This window comes from Oncorhynchus tshawytscha, linkage group LG01, assembly GCF_018296145.1.
Source record: "Oncorhynchus tshawytscha isolate Ot180627B linkage group LG01, Otsh_v2.0, whole genome shotgun sequence".
Classification (NCBI taxonomy): Eukaryota; Metazoa; Chordata; class Actinopteri; order Salmoniformes; family Salmonidae; genus Oncorhynchus; species Oncorhynchus tshawytscha.
The window spans coordinates 3,087,499-3,101,907 of NC_056429.1; the positions used below are offsets into that span (position 1 = coordinate 3,087,499).

A 14,409-nucleotide genomic window follows, 5' to 3' on the forward strand; every position below is an offset into this window, starting at 1 on the left:
ACATTTCAGGAAAAGGTCAGGCTGGAAAAAGATTGCGACAAAAGGAAAGAAAATATATAAATATAAATCTTTTTATAAAGATCTTCACCGTCCTGAGAGATCCAAGGAGAGGACAGAACATGTTTGATTTTTTAAATTGAACCTTTATTTAACCAGGCAAGAACAAACTCTTATTTACAAATGACGGCCTTCCCCCCCCCCACCCCCCCGGCCAAACTCGGAAGATGCTGGGCAACTTGTGCGCCGCCCTATGGGACTCCCAATCACGGCCCGGATGTGACGCAGTCTGGGATTCAAACCAGGGACTGTAGTGACTCCTCTAGCACTGAGATGCAGTGCCTTAGACCTCTGCGCCACTCGGGAGCCCACATACATGCAGAGAGAACCATCACACAGGCAGAACCAGAGAGAGTGAATCTGGACACCAGAAAACAAAGGCCTTTTATTCCGCCGTCACGTACACCAGCTAAACTACTATGTACATTTGACTAAACACAGGCTGCTTCTTCACGCTGAGTCAAAATGAACCTCGAACCTCTCTCCTCTGTACCCTCTCTGTGCTGCCGAGACACATAAAACAAATAGTGATTCAAAACAATATTTCTCTTACTTCCTCTGGAGCTTCCTTAACTCACTCAGCTAGTGTAAGGCTATTCCTTAGTCCTGACGAGGGAGGGCTGGCAGAGCCTGAGACACAATACCAGTCTGGTCACGTTTGGCCAAACTCAGCCCCGGCCCGGCCCTCCTACCCAGGTCAGCGAAGCGTCCCAGATCGCCGGGGGGCTGTGGGCCAGCAGACTCCAGAACGCCAACATCACATCCAGGATGTCTGTCTCTGTGAGGGAGGAAGGAGTCATCCAGTGTTCCTGAGCATGTTGAGGTCCTCCACTTCACCATAATCATATTTGAGATCCTCCACTCCACCACAATCCCATCTGAGGTCCTCCACTCCACCACAATCCCATCTGAGGTCCTCCACTCCACCACAATCCCATTTGAGGTCCTCTACTCCACCATAATCCCATCTGAGGTTCTCCAATCCACCATAATCCCATCTGAGGTCCTCCACTCCACCACAATCCCATCTGAGGTCCTCCACTCCACCATAATCCCATCTGAGGTCCTCCACTCCACCATAATCCCATCTGAGGTCCTCCACTCCACCATAATCCCATTTGAGGTCCTCTACTCCACCATAATCATATTTGAGATCCTCCACTCCACCACAATCCCATCTGAGGTCCTCCACTCCACCACAATCCCATCTGAGGTCCTCCACTCCACCATAATCCCATCTGAGGTCCTCCACTCCACCATAATCCCATCTGAGGTCCTCCACTCCACCGTAATCCCATCTGAGGTCCTCCACTCCACCATAATCCCATCTGAGGTCCTCCACTCCACCACAATCCCATTTGAGGTCCTTCTCTCCATCAGAATCCCATCTGAGGTTCTCCAATCCACCATAATCCCATCTGAGGTTCTCCAATCCACCATAATCCGATTTGAGGTCCTCCTCTCCACCATAATCCCATCTGAGGTCCTCCACTCCACCATAATCCCATCTGAGGTCCTCCACTCCACCATAATCCCATCTGAGGTCCTCCACTCCATCATAATCCCATCTGAGGTCCTCCTCTCCACCACAATCCCATCTGAGGTTCTCCAATCCACCATAATCCCATTTGAGGTCCTCCACTCCATCATAATCCCACCTGAGGTTCTCCAATCCACCATAATCCCATTTGAGGTTCTCCACTCCACCATAATCCCATCTGAGGTCCTCCAATCCACCATAATCCCATTTGAGGTTCTCCACTCCACCATAATCCCATCTGAGGTTCTCCAATCCACCATAATCCCATTTGAGGTCCTCCACTCCATTATAATCCCATCTGAGGTTCTCCGATCCACCATAATCCCATTTGAGGTCCTCCACTCCATCATAATCCAATCTGAGGTTCTCCAATCCACCATAATCCCATTTGAGGTCCTCCTCTCCACCATAATCCCATCTGAGGTTCTCCAATCCACCATAATCCCATTTGAGGTTCTCCACTCCACCATAATCCCATCTGAGGTTCTCCACTCCACCATAATCCCATCTGAGGTCCTCCAATCCACCATAATCCCATTTGACGTCCTCCACTCCATCATAATCCCATCTGAGGTTCTCCAATCCACCATAATCCCATCTGAGGTTCTCCAATCCACCACAATCCCATCTGTCCATCCGTCTGTGTGTCTGTCTCTAGTAGATGACCTCGTAGACAGTAGCCTTCTTGTCCCCGGAGCCTGTGACGATGTACTTGTCGTCTGCTGAGATGTCACAGCTCAGGACTGACGAAGACTCCTTCGACTGTATGGGGGGAGATACAACACATATTTAGTCACTTTCACTCTCTCAAACCAACGTTTAAAGTAGACAGAGGACAGCAGACAACAATGCTATATGTCGTGACAAAGATTTGACAGCTGTCTAGACCTATTTCACACTCTCCCAAGCCTTATTTGTGTTTAAATACATGTCAAATGTTTCAATTGGGGAAAAAGGACGGCTGACTAAACCCAGCCAGGGCCGCGTTTCCCAAAAGCGCCTTGAGGCTAAATTCATCTTTAGAACTGTTGGATTCTGCGTGAAACTTGGAAAAGTGTTATACTCAGAAGCATTGTATATAAAGGAGTGATAGAGAATGGTTGGTACATCAGTAATACTATAGTATCTGAGGTGTGATAGAGACTGGTTGGTACATCAGTAATACTATAGTATCTGAGGGGGGGGTAGAGACTGGTTGGTATATCAGTATTGCTATAGTATCTGAGGGGTGATAGAGACTGGTTGTAGTAATACTATAGTATCTGAAGGGGAGTAGAGACTGGTTAGTACATCAGTAATACTATCGTATTTGAGGGGTGATAGAGACTGGTTGTAGTAATACTATAGTATCTGAGGGGTGATAGAGACTGGTTGTAGTAATACTATAGTATCTGAGGGGGATAGAGACTGGTTGTAGTAATACTATAGTATCTGAGGGGGATAGAGACTGGTTGGTACATCAGTAATACTATAGTATCTGAGGGGTGATAGAGACTGGTTGTAGTAATACTATAGTATCTGAGGGGTGATAGAGACTGGTTGGTATATCAGTAATACTATAGTATCTGAGGGGTGATAGAGACTGGTTGGTACATCAGTAATACTATAGTATCTGAGGGGGGATAGAGACTGGTTGGTACATCAGTAATACTATAGTATCTGAGGGGGGATAGAGACTGGTTGGTACATCAGTAATAATATAGTATCTGAGGGGTGATAGAGACGGGTTGGTACATCAGTAATAATATAGTATCTGAGGGGTGATAAAGACTGGTTGGTACATCAGTAATACTATAGTATCTGATGGGTGATAGCGACTGGTTGGTACATCAGTAATACTATAGTATCTGAGGGGTGATAGAGACTGGTTGGTACATCAGTAATACTATAGTATCTGAGGGGGGATAGAGACTGGTTGGTACATCAGTAATACTATAGTATCTGAGGGGTGATAGAGACTGGTTGTAGTAATACTATAGTATCTTTGTCCTGTGCTCTAGTGGATTGATCAGTATACATACCTGGAATATACTGGCTCCATATGGAGTCCTCCAGGCATTCAGCAGGTTGTCCTTCCCTGTAGACACAAACCATTTACCTGGAGGGTGGAGGAGAGGAGGGAGGGAGGGATGGAGGGAGAGGGGTGAGGGAGGGAGAGGGGTGAGGGAGGGAGAGATGGAGGGAGAGGGTTGAGGGAGGGAGAGGGGTGAGGGAGGGAGAGATAGAGGGAGAAGGAGAGAGGGGTGAGGGAGGTAGGGAGGTAGAGAGAGGGGTGTGGGAGGTAGAGACAGAGGTAGAGACAGTGGGAGAGAGAGAGGAGGGAGGGAGGTAGAGACATTGGGAGAGGGAGAGAGAGGAGGGAGGGAGGTAGAGACGGAGGGAGAAGGAGAGAGAGAAGGGAGGGAGGTAGAGATGGATGGAGAAGGAGAGAGAGAGGGGTGAAGGAGGTAGAGATGGAGGGAGAAGGAGAGAGAGCGGTAAAGGAGGTAGAGACGGAGGGAGAAGGAGAGAGAGAAGGGAGGGAGGTAGAGACGGAGGGAGAAGGAGAGAGAGAGGGGAGGGAGGTAGAGATGGAGGGAGGGAGAGGGAGAAGGAAAGAGAGAGGGAGAAGGAGAGAGAGAGGAGGGAGGGAGGTAGAGATGGAGGGAGAAGGAGAGAGAGGGGGAGGTAGAGATGGAGGGAGAAGGAGAGAGAGGAGAGGGAGGTAGAGATGGAGGGAGAAGGAGAGAGAGGGGGAGGTAGAGATGGAGGGAGAGGAGAGAGATGGAGGGAGATGGAGGGAGAGGGAGAAGGAGAGAGGGGTGAGGGAGGTAGAGATGGAAGGAGAGGGAGAGAGAGAAGGGAGGGAGGTAGAGATGGATGGAGAAGGAGAGAGAGAGGGGTGAAGGAGGTAGAGATGGAGGGAGAAGGAGAGAGAGTGGTAAAGGAGGTAGAGACGGAGGGAGAAGGAGAGAGAGAAGGGAGGGAGGTAGAGACGGAGGGAGAAGGAGAGAGAGGAGGGAGGGAGGTAGAGATGGAGGGAGGGAGAGGGAGAAGGAAAGAGAGAGGGAGAAGGAGAGAGAGAGGAGGGAGGGAGGTAGAGATGGAGGGAGAAGGAGAGAGAGGGGGAGGTAGAGATGGAGGGAGAAGGAGAGAGAGGAGAGGGAGGTAGAGATGGAGGGAGAAGGAGAGAGAGGGGTGAGGGAGGTAGAGATGGAGGGAGAGGGAGAAGGAGAGAGGGGTGAGGGAGGTAGAGATGGAAGGAGAGGGAGAGAGAGAAGGGAGGGAGGTAGAGATGGATGGAGAAGGAGAGAGAGAGGGGTGAAGGAGGTAGAGATGGAGGGAGAAGGAGAGAGAGCGGTAAAGGAGGTAGAGACGGAGGGAGAAGGAGAGAGAGAAGGGAGGGAGGTAGAGACGGAGGGAGAAGGAGAGAGAGGAGGGAGGGAGGTAGAGATGGAGGGAGGGAGAGGGAGAAGGAAAGAGAGAGGGAGAAGGAGAGAGAGAGGAGGGAGGGAGGTAGAGATGGAGGGAGAAGGAGAGAGAGGGGGAGGTAGAGATGGAGGGAGAAGGAGAGAGAGGAGAGGGGAGGGAGGTAGAGATGGAGGGAGAAGGAGAGAGAGGGGTGAGGGAGGTAGAGATGGAGGGAGAGGGAGAAGGAGAGAGGGGTGAGGGAGGTAGAGATGGAAGGAGAGGGAGAAGGAGAGAGAGAGGGGTGAGGGAGGTAGAGAGAGAGGGGTGAGGGAGGTAGAGACGGAGGGAGAGGGACAAGAGAGAGAGAGAGAGGGGTGAGGGAGAAAGGGAGAGATCAGGCCATGGAAATAGCAACTGATGGAACAGTCACACCTTCACAATGCAGATAACAAGATGGACACACTAAGTCGCCCACAACCTGGACTGGTATTTTCTCCTCCATCGTCCTTTTCAACAACGTACCAGCCACTATGTAACCAGGTCAGCTCAGTACATCTTGGCAAAGTAGTGTGTGTTTTCTCCTGAGCTACAGTTTGTACTGTGGTGTGTGTGTGTGTTTTCAGTCGGGGCCGTTTGTACTGTGGTGTGTGTGTGTGTGTGTTTTCAGTCAGGGCCGTTTGTACTGTGGTATGTGTGTGTGTGTGTGTGTGTGTGTGTGTGTGTGTGTGTTTTTTCAGTCGGGGCCGTTTACTGTGGTGTGGTGTGTGTGTGTTTTGTACAGTCGTGTGTGGTTTTCAGTCGGGGACGTTTGTACTGTGGTGTGTGTGTGTGTGTGTTTTCAGTCAGGGCCGTTTGTACTGTGGTGTGTGTGTGTGTGTGTGTTTTCAGTCGGGGCCGTTTGTACTGTGGTGTGTGTGTGTGTTTTCAGTCAGGGCCGTTTGTACTGTGGTGTGAGTGTGTGTGTGTGTTCTTACCGCAGTTAGCGAACTTGAGGGAGAGGACACAGCTCTCGTGGAGATGTAGCTGGTATTTGTCAGGCTTGGTGTGGTGAAGGACCTCTACATTACTGCTCTCCATCCCTACAGCCAACCATTCCCCTGTTGGACAGTATCCTAGAGAGAAGATCTGGAGGGGGGGTCTCTATTAATACATTCCCCTGTCAGACAGTATCCTAGAGAGAAGATCTGGGGTGGGGGGTCTCTATTAATACATTCCCCTGTCAGACAGTATCCTAGAGAGAAGATCTGGGGGGGGTCTCTATTAATACATTCCCCTGTTGGACAGTATCCTAGAGAGAAGATCTGGGGGGGGGGACTGGTCTACTTTACAAGGAGCACGTGTATCACCTAAGTTGAAAAGATATTTAGGACCACAATGAAAAATTATTTGAGTTAATAAATCTAGAATCCTTAATTTTTCCTTGGCACACTGGTGCTCCTAAATGAAAGTTCCAGCTCTCAGAATATTTAGACACAAATGCACATAGAATGGTCACACTGTAGGGTTCTGGTTTGAGGGTTTTATAAGCTTTACTCAAAGGCACAACGGCAGTAGGTAGACACTGGGATTTTGATACCAGTGTGTGTGTGTGTGTGTGTGTGTGTGAGAGAGCGTACCTGTGAGGTGAAGTCGTGCTGCTGTAGTTGTCGTCCCTCTCTCAGGTCCCAGGAGCGTACCGTGTTATCCAGACCTCCTGTCCACAGCTTGGTCCCATCGTGAGAGATATCTATACAGCTGGCCCCGTCCGTATGGCCCTGGAACTGCCTGTGAGAAACCACAAAGGTTTTTTTTTTTTTTACACAAAGCACGTCCTTATAAACCATGTATGTACAGATTATGTCTTTACCACTAAACACCTGCAGACACAACCACTGGTAGTCTCATATGTCCTTACAGACCGTGTCTTTACCACTAAACACCTGCAGACACAACCACTGGTAGTCTCATATGTCCTTACAGACCGTGTCCTAAACCCACAGGTAGTCAACAAAAATGTCCTTACAATCTATACCTTCTTACAAACCTCATGGTGGGACAAGATGGCGCCCCCGGCTGTCCTATTTCTAGCTCTTAGCAAACTTTGCAGTATTTTTTTTTCCAGAACGTTCTTTTTTCCCCCAGAACGTTTCTTGTATTATACACCTTGAAACAACTTTTTGGATTTAAGATCGGAGATCACGCACCAGAAATTAGAGATGGATCCTTTGCCTGAACTTCCCGAAGCAGCTCTACTCAGTCTCTCAAAACACAGACGCCAGAGAAGAGGTGCTTTGTCGGGATGCCACTCTCTCCCTCGACGAACTCATAAACATGTCAATCCGTCTGGACAACCGGCGAGCTGCCCGCGGGCGTTAAGAAAGGGTCCTGACAGTTCCACCTCCTGGCCCTCCTGCTCCCATACCTATGGAGTTAGGGGGGGCCGCATCGAGGAAGAGTGGGGCCCTAGTCACCGCCGCAGAGTATATTACTCACTACATTCAGTCTCTGGACAATAAAGTACACACGCTCAGGACGAGGATCTCCTTCCAGAGAGACAGGGACTGTAAACATGCTATTTTCAGGTCTCTCCAGAGATGTTTGGTCGGGCATTGGCTGGGCTACTATTATATACTACTCAAGAACATTCAGAAGCTTGTCCCGAAGCCACTTGTGTGTTGTCTTGGCTGTGTGCTTAGGGTCATTGTCCTGTTGGAAGGTGAACCTTCACCCCAGTCTGAGGTCATGAGCGCTCTGGAGCAGGTTTTCATATTGGATCTATCTGTACTTTGCTCTGTTCATCTTTCCCTCGATCCTGACTAGTCTCCCAGTCCCTGACGCTGAAAAACATAACCCACAGCATGATGCTGCCACCACCATGCTTCACCGTAGGGATGGTGCCAAGTTTCCTCCAGACATGACGTTTGGCATTCAGGCCAAAGATTTCAATCTTGGTTTCATCAGACCAGATAATCTTGTTTCTCATTCTTTAGGTGCCTTTTGGCAAAAGCAGGCTGTCATCTGCCTTTTACTGAGGAGTGGCTTCCGTCTGGCCACTCTAACCATGAAGACCTGATTGGTGGAGTGCTGCAGAGGTGACTGTCCTTCTGAAAGGTTCTCCCATCTCCACAGAGGGACTCTGTCAGAGTGACCATCAAGTTCTTGGTCACCTCCCTGACCAAGGCCCTTCTCCCCCGATTGCTCAGTTTGGCCGGGCGGCCAGCTCTAGGAAGAGTCTTGGTGGTTCCAAACTTCTTCCATTTCAGAATGATGGAGGCCACTGTGTTCTTGGGGAACTTCAATGCTGCAGAAATGTTTTGGTACCTTTCCCCAGATCTGAGCCTCGAAACAATCCTGTCTCGGAGCTCTACGGGCAATTCCCTCAACCTCATGGCTTGGTTTTTGCTCTGACATGCACTGCCAACTGTGGGACCTTATATAGACAGATGTCTGCCTTTCCTAATCATGTTCAATTGAATTTACCACAAGTGGACTCCAATCAAGCTGTAGAAACATCTCAAGGATGATCAATGGAAACAGGATGCACCTGAGCTTAATTTCAAGTCTCAAGGCAAAGGGTCTGAATACTTATGTAACTAGGTTTTACATTTTTAATACATTTGGAAAAAAATCTAAACCTGTTTTTGCTTTGTCATTATGGAGTATTGTGCATAGATTGCTGAGAATATATATATATTTTTTAAATACATTTTAGAATAAGGCTGTAACGTTAAAAAAAGTCAAGGAGTCTGAATACTTTCCGAAGGAACTGTGGAAACTGTGAGGCCACATTTATTGTAGCCTGGGACCCAACATGTTGTTCAGTGATGATTACAACTTATCTAAACCAGTAACGGGGGATAAATGGCACCTTTCACGCAAAACTGAAAGCGCAAACCCCTGCATTTAACCGTGGCAAGGGGACTTGGGAACACCTAGGTTTACAAACAGACCAGCTATGACCTCCGTAAGGCAATACGACAGTACAAAGACAAAGTAGAGTCGCAATTCAAAAGGCTCAGACGCTAGACGTATGTAGGAGGGACTCCAGACAATCACGGATTACAAAGGGAAAGCGAGCCATGTCGCGGGCACCGACGCCTCCCGGACGAGCTAAACACCTTCTTTGCCCGCTTCAAAGGAAAAACATCAAGCCGTCAACGCAACAAGGACTGTGTGCTTTTATTCTCCGTGGCCAACGTAAGTAATTTAAGCACGTCAACCGCCGCAAGGCTGCCGGCCCAGAATCCCAAGCCGCATCCGCATGTGGAGAGATTAATGCTTCCAAGGTTTTATTTTCCCAAGCTATACAACAAACAGCAGAGTCCTGAGTCCATTCCAACCTGTACAAATACAATTAGGTGTGAAGTAAAAGGCCTTTGGGCCTAACAGGTGTCAGGTTACAAGTCTCTATATATTATGTTGTTTTCTTGTGCATTGTGCTGTTTGCCTCCGTCTCTACCTCCTACTTTGTTGACTATGAACTTTTCTTTACCCAACCGTGGGACAGACTATGTTAGTTCCCACATTCGGGACTCTAACTCTCTATTGGTTACACATCCCGTTCTAACCTCCTCTCACCGGCTTTGTATTCATGTTACCCGATGAAATTGCTGTATAATATGATCTTGTTGCCGTCTGATGCACATTCAGATGTTATAAATCAGCACTGCAGAGCTCTGCCTGTCCTCTGCCGTGCCTTGATTGTATTACTACTGATGATATCTGGATATGTCAAAAATCAACACTGCAGCATTCTCCCTGTCCTCTGCAGTGCCTTGATTGTATTACTGCTGATGATATCTGGATATGTGCATGTACACCCTGGCCCATCTACTGTTGCTAGACCCAATTCTGCCTGTCCTCTGCCGTGCCTTGATTGTATTACTACTGATGATATCTGGATATGTGCATGTACACCCTGGCCCATCTACTGTTGCTAGACCCAATTCTGCCTGTCCTCTGCCGTGCCTTGATTGTATTACTGCTGATGATATCTGGATATGTGCATGTACACCCTGGCCCATCTACTGTTGCTAGACCCAATTCTGCCTGTCCTCTGCCGTGCCTTGATTGTATTACTACTGATGATATCTGGATATGTGCATGTACACCCTGGCCCATCTACTGTTGCTAGACCCAATTCTGCCTGTCCTCTGCCGTGCCTTGATTGTATTACTACTGATGATATCTGGATATGTCAAAAATCAACACTGCAGCATTCTGCCTGTCCTCTGCCGTGCCTTGATTGTATTACTGCTGATGATATCTGGATATGTGCATGTACACCCTGGCCCATCTACTGTTGCTAGACCCAATTCTGACTTGTGCTCTGATATCTGCTTCACTGATTTCTGCTCTTTCTGTACAGACCTCAAACAGATCGACTGAAAGGTTCCCAGCTCCAATCCAGATGTGTTGGTCATTGTGTTGGCCTTATCTCAGCTCGCTGGTCACCATAGCATCTCCCACCTGTAGCACACGCTCCAGCAGGTATATCTCTCTAGTCACCCCCAAAACCAATTCTTTCTTTGGCCGCCTCTCCTTCCAGTTCTCTGCTGCCAATGACTGGAACGAACTACAAAAATCTCTGAAACTGGAAACACTTATCTCCCTCACTAGCTTTAAGCACCAACTGTCAGAGCAGCTCACAGATTACTGCACCTGTACATAGCCCACCTATAATTTAGCCCAAACAACTACCTCTTTCCCAACTGTATTTAATTTTTATTTATTTATTTATTTTGCTCCTTTGCACCCCATTATTTTTATTTCTACTTTGCACATTCTTCCATTGCAAAACTACCATTCCAGTGTTTTACTTGCTATATTGTATTTACTTTGCCACCATGGCCTTTTTGCCTTTACCTCCCTTCTCACCTCATTTGCTCACATTGTATATAGACTTGTTTATACTGTATTATTGACTGTATGTTTGTTTTACTCCATGTGTAACTCTGTGTCGTTGTATCTGTCGAACTGCTTTGCTTTATCTTGGCCAGGTCGCAATTGTAAATGAGAACTTGTTCTCAACTTGCCTACCTGGTTAAATAAAGGTAAAATAAAAATAAAAATAAATAAATTACTGAGACGTGGTTAAGGAAGAGTGTTTTGAATACTGATGTTAACCTTTCTGGTTATAACCTTTTTCGGCAAGACAGATCTTCAAAAAGTTGGTGGAGTGGCAATCATTACCAAGGATCACCTTCAGTGCTCGGTTGTCTCCACCAAGTCTGTCCCCAAACAATTTGATTTGCTGGTTTTAAGTATTAAACTTTCAAATAGCACTTTGTTGACTGTTGCTGGGTTCTATCGTCCTCCATCAGCACCGGCCTGTACCCCACACCTGCCCTAAGCTCTCTCCTGGCCCCTTACACCAAGTCTGAATTTGTCCTGCTAGGTGACCTAAACTGGGATATGCTTAAACCACCTGACCAAGTAATGGGACTCCCTAAATCTTTCTCAGATTATCACCAATCCCACAAGTTATGACTCCAAACACCCAGAAAAGGCTACTCTCCTCGATGTTATCCTCACAAATAATCCTGATATGTATGACATGACGTGGCCCTCTTTGGGTATAGCGAGCACCACTCCCCCCTCTCTCTCTCTCACTGCCTCTCTCTTTCCCCAGGCTCTGTTATCGCAGGTCATAAATTCCTAGAGGAGTCTCTCTCCTCATGGCCAGGCAGTATAGAGAGAGAAGGTTCTCTCTCCTCATGGCCAGGCAGTATAGAGAGAGAAGGTTCTCTCTCCTGATGGCCAGGCAGTAAAGAGAGAAGGTTTCACAGGAGAACAAAGGAACCTCTTCTCCATCATAGAACTTGAGAACTGAACAATGTCCATGTTTTGGAGAATGTGTACACGGTTGAGGGGAGAATCCAGCTACGAACTGGTCCATTTCGTTTAACTCATGAGAGACAATACAGCTGCATTACCATAACTCTGTTAATACAAGAGTCTCAGTTGTGAGGGTTGCATCTAATTGTTGTATAAAATGATTGAGTAAAGATGAAACTATTTGTGAAATTATGTAATGTGTTTTAAACTGTTTAATGAAGGAAACTCCAATTCCCTTGGGAGTTTAACTAAGTCATAGGCCCACCCCATGAGCACAGACATAGATCTGTAGTCATGGGACAGCCCTTTCCTACTGTTCTAGATATAACCCCCACCTTGGGAATTTCCCTTGAGACCAAGCTTACCTCGATTACCGAGAGGGCTAAGGTTTGAGTAGAGACAATAAAACCTGAGTATAAGCTAAGGTTGTAATGGTTGTTGAAACTCTGAGACTATCGATACCGACAGAATAAGAGCAACACTTCGATACTAATTACTAGTCTGCAGCTAGGAATTGTGTACCATTGAATGCGAAGGCCGATAACCGCCGAAACAGCTATTCTATAAGAACATTTCTGAATGGGACTCTGAAGTATCCATTCTAAGACGGGCGGATGAACTTCCAACAGGAAAGGACGATTCCAACAGAGATCACGACGACATACTGAGCGTAAACATATGTATTGATTGCAATTATTTCCGAATGAGTGAGCGTTCATGTGCAAAGGATTAAGCATTTCAATTGTTATAACTATAGTGTCTGTCTACCAAGCCGCCATACCGGTTTAGCCCACTAGGGAACATCCCCTATCATTTCCTTGTAACCATCTCTACTTTGTTTGTTTATGTATTTCTGTGATTATTTAGTTAGTTAATAATTAATAAATAAATGATTTAAGACAATTGATGTATGGATGATTTATAGTGAAGACTGGGTTCGTGCAGATAACCAACAATTTACGACGTTTGAAATGAGACCAAGGTGAGGTAAAGAATAATTCATTAATTAGAAGACTAATTGATATTAAGATATTCAAATATCTGAAGTTATATTAGGAGAATTATAACTTTGTAATCTGAATATTTTCCTTGGTGCCCCGACTTCCTAGTTAATTACATTTACATGATTAGTTTAATCAGGTAATAATAATTACAGAGAATTGATTTGATAAAATAACAGTCTTCATTTTAATGATGCCATTTTAATGATGATTTCTCCCTGCAGGCGGTGCCAAAGACACGACAGGTATCAGTCTGGTGTTTTCTGTAATGACCTTCGTGATCACTGTTTTACAGCCTGTGTTCGCAATGGCTGCTCAGTGAAACAACCTGTCCTGATTTGTCATAGATGCTTGCTAGAAAACTTTAATGTGCAAGCCTTCCTTCATGAACTGGCCTCTGTAAAATGGTATAGAATCAGCTTGAACCCCTCTGTCGAAGACGCTTGGACCTTCTTTTCTGATATTTTCAGTGGTATTGTTAGGAAACACGCCCCCCCCATAAAGAAAATGAGAATTAAATACAGGTTCAGCCCCTGGTTCGACCGTGATATGGCAGAGTTACTCCATCTCAAGAATTCCATTTGGCGAAAGGCTTGACACATGCCTCAGGCTGACTGGCTCTCGTTGAGGCAAATGAGAAATAAGTGCACTCAGGCTATCCGGAAGGCCATCGACCGTGACCTAAAGAACTGCATTTGGCGAAAGGCTCGGCACACAGCCTCAAGCTGACTGGCTGACTGACTCGTTCAGGAAAATGAGAAATAAGTCAGGAGATCCGGAAGGCCAAAGTTAGTTACTTTAAGAAGCAGTTCTGTGGGTCTAACCCAAAGAAGTTCTGGAAAACGGTTAAAGACCTGGAGAATAAACCCTCCTCCTCACAGCTGCCCATGTCCCTTAATGTTGATGATGTGGTTGTTATTGACAAGGAGCACATGTCCCTTAATATTGAGGATGTGGTTGTTACTGACAAGAAGCACATGGCTGAGCTCTTTAATCACCACTTCATTAAGTCAGGATTCCTATTTGACTCAGCCATGCCTTCTTGCCCGTCCAAAAATTCCTTATCTCCCACCCCTTCTAATGTGTCTATTCTCGATGCTTCTCTCTTTTTCCCCTGCCCTGCTACAAAGTTTCTCCCTGCAGGCGGTCACTGAGTCCAAATTGCTAAAGTCCGAGGTGACCTCCCAAAAAAACATCTGGGTCAGATGGTTTAGACCCTTTCTTCTTTAAGGTTGCTGCCCCTATCATCGCCAAGCCTATCTCTGATCTTTTTAACCTGTCTCTCATTTCTGGGGAGGTTCCTAATGCTTGGAAGGCAGCCACAGTTTGTCCTTTATTGAAAGGGGGAGATCAAGCTGATCCTAACTGTTATAGGCCTATTTCTATTTTGTTTATCAAAAGTTTAAAAAAATTGATAATAAAAAACTTGATAAAAATAATAAACTGACTGGCTTTCTTGATGTCTATAGTATTCCCTCTGGTATGCAATCTGGTTTCCGCTCAGGTTATGGATGTGTCACTGTAACCTTGAAGGTCCTCAATGATGTCACCATTGCCCTTTATTCTAATCAATGTTGTGCTGCTATTTTTTACTGACTTGGCCAA

At 46.5% G+C, this 14,409-nt stretch overlaps 1 protein-coding gene across 7 annotated transcripts in view; it reads right to left on the minus strand.

Annotated features, from left to right (window-relative positions):
* Positions 1–407: 407 nt before the first annotated feature.
* Positions 408–14,409, minus strand: part of tle3a (TLE family member 3, transcriptional corepressor a) — a 154,623-nt gene continuing 140,621 nt past the window's right edge. For 6 of the 7 annotated variants that reach the window (XM_042308124.1, XM_042307598.1, XM_042309094.1 and 3 more), the window contains 4 exons: positions 6,604–6,751; positions 5,962–6,112; positions 3,619–3,695; positions 408–2,359 (listed from right to left, as the gene is read on the minus strand). In XM_042308124.1, the coding sequence (XP_042164058.1) occupies positions 2,252–2,359; positions 3,619–3,695; positions 5,962–6,112; positions 6,604–6,751 (484 nt within the window). In that variant the 3' untranslated portion in view covers positions 408–2,251. The remainder of the gene's footprint in view (positions 2,360–3,618; positions 3,696–5,961; positions 6,113–6,603; positions 6,752–14,409) is intronic. The other variant, XR_006080185.1, reaches the window with a different exon arrangement.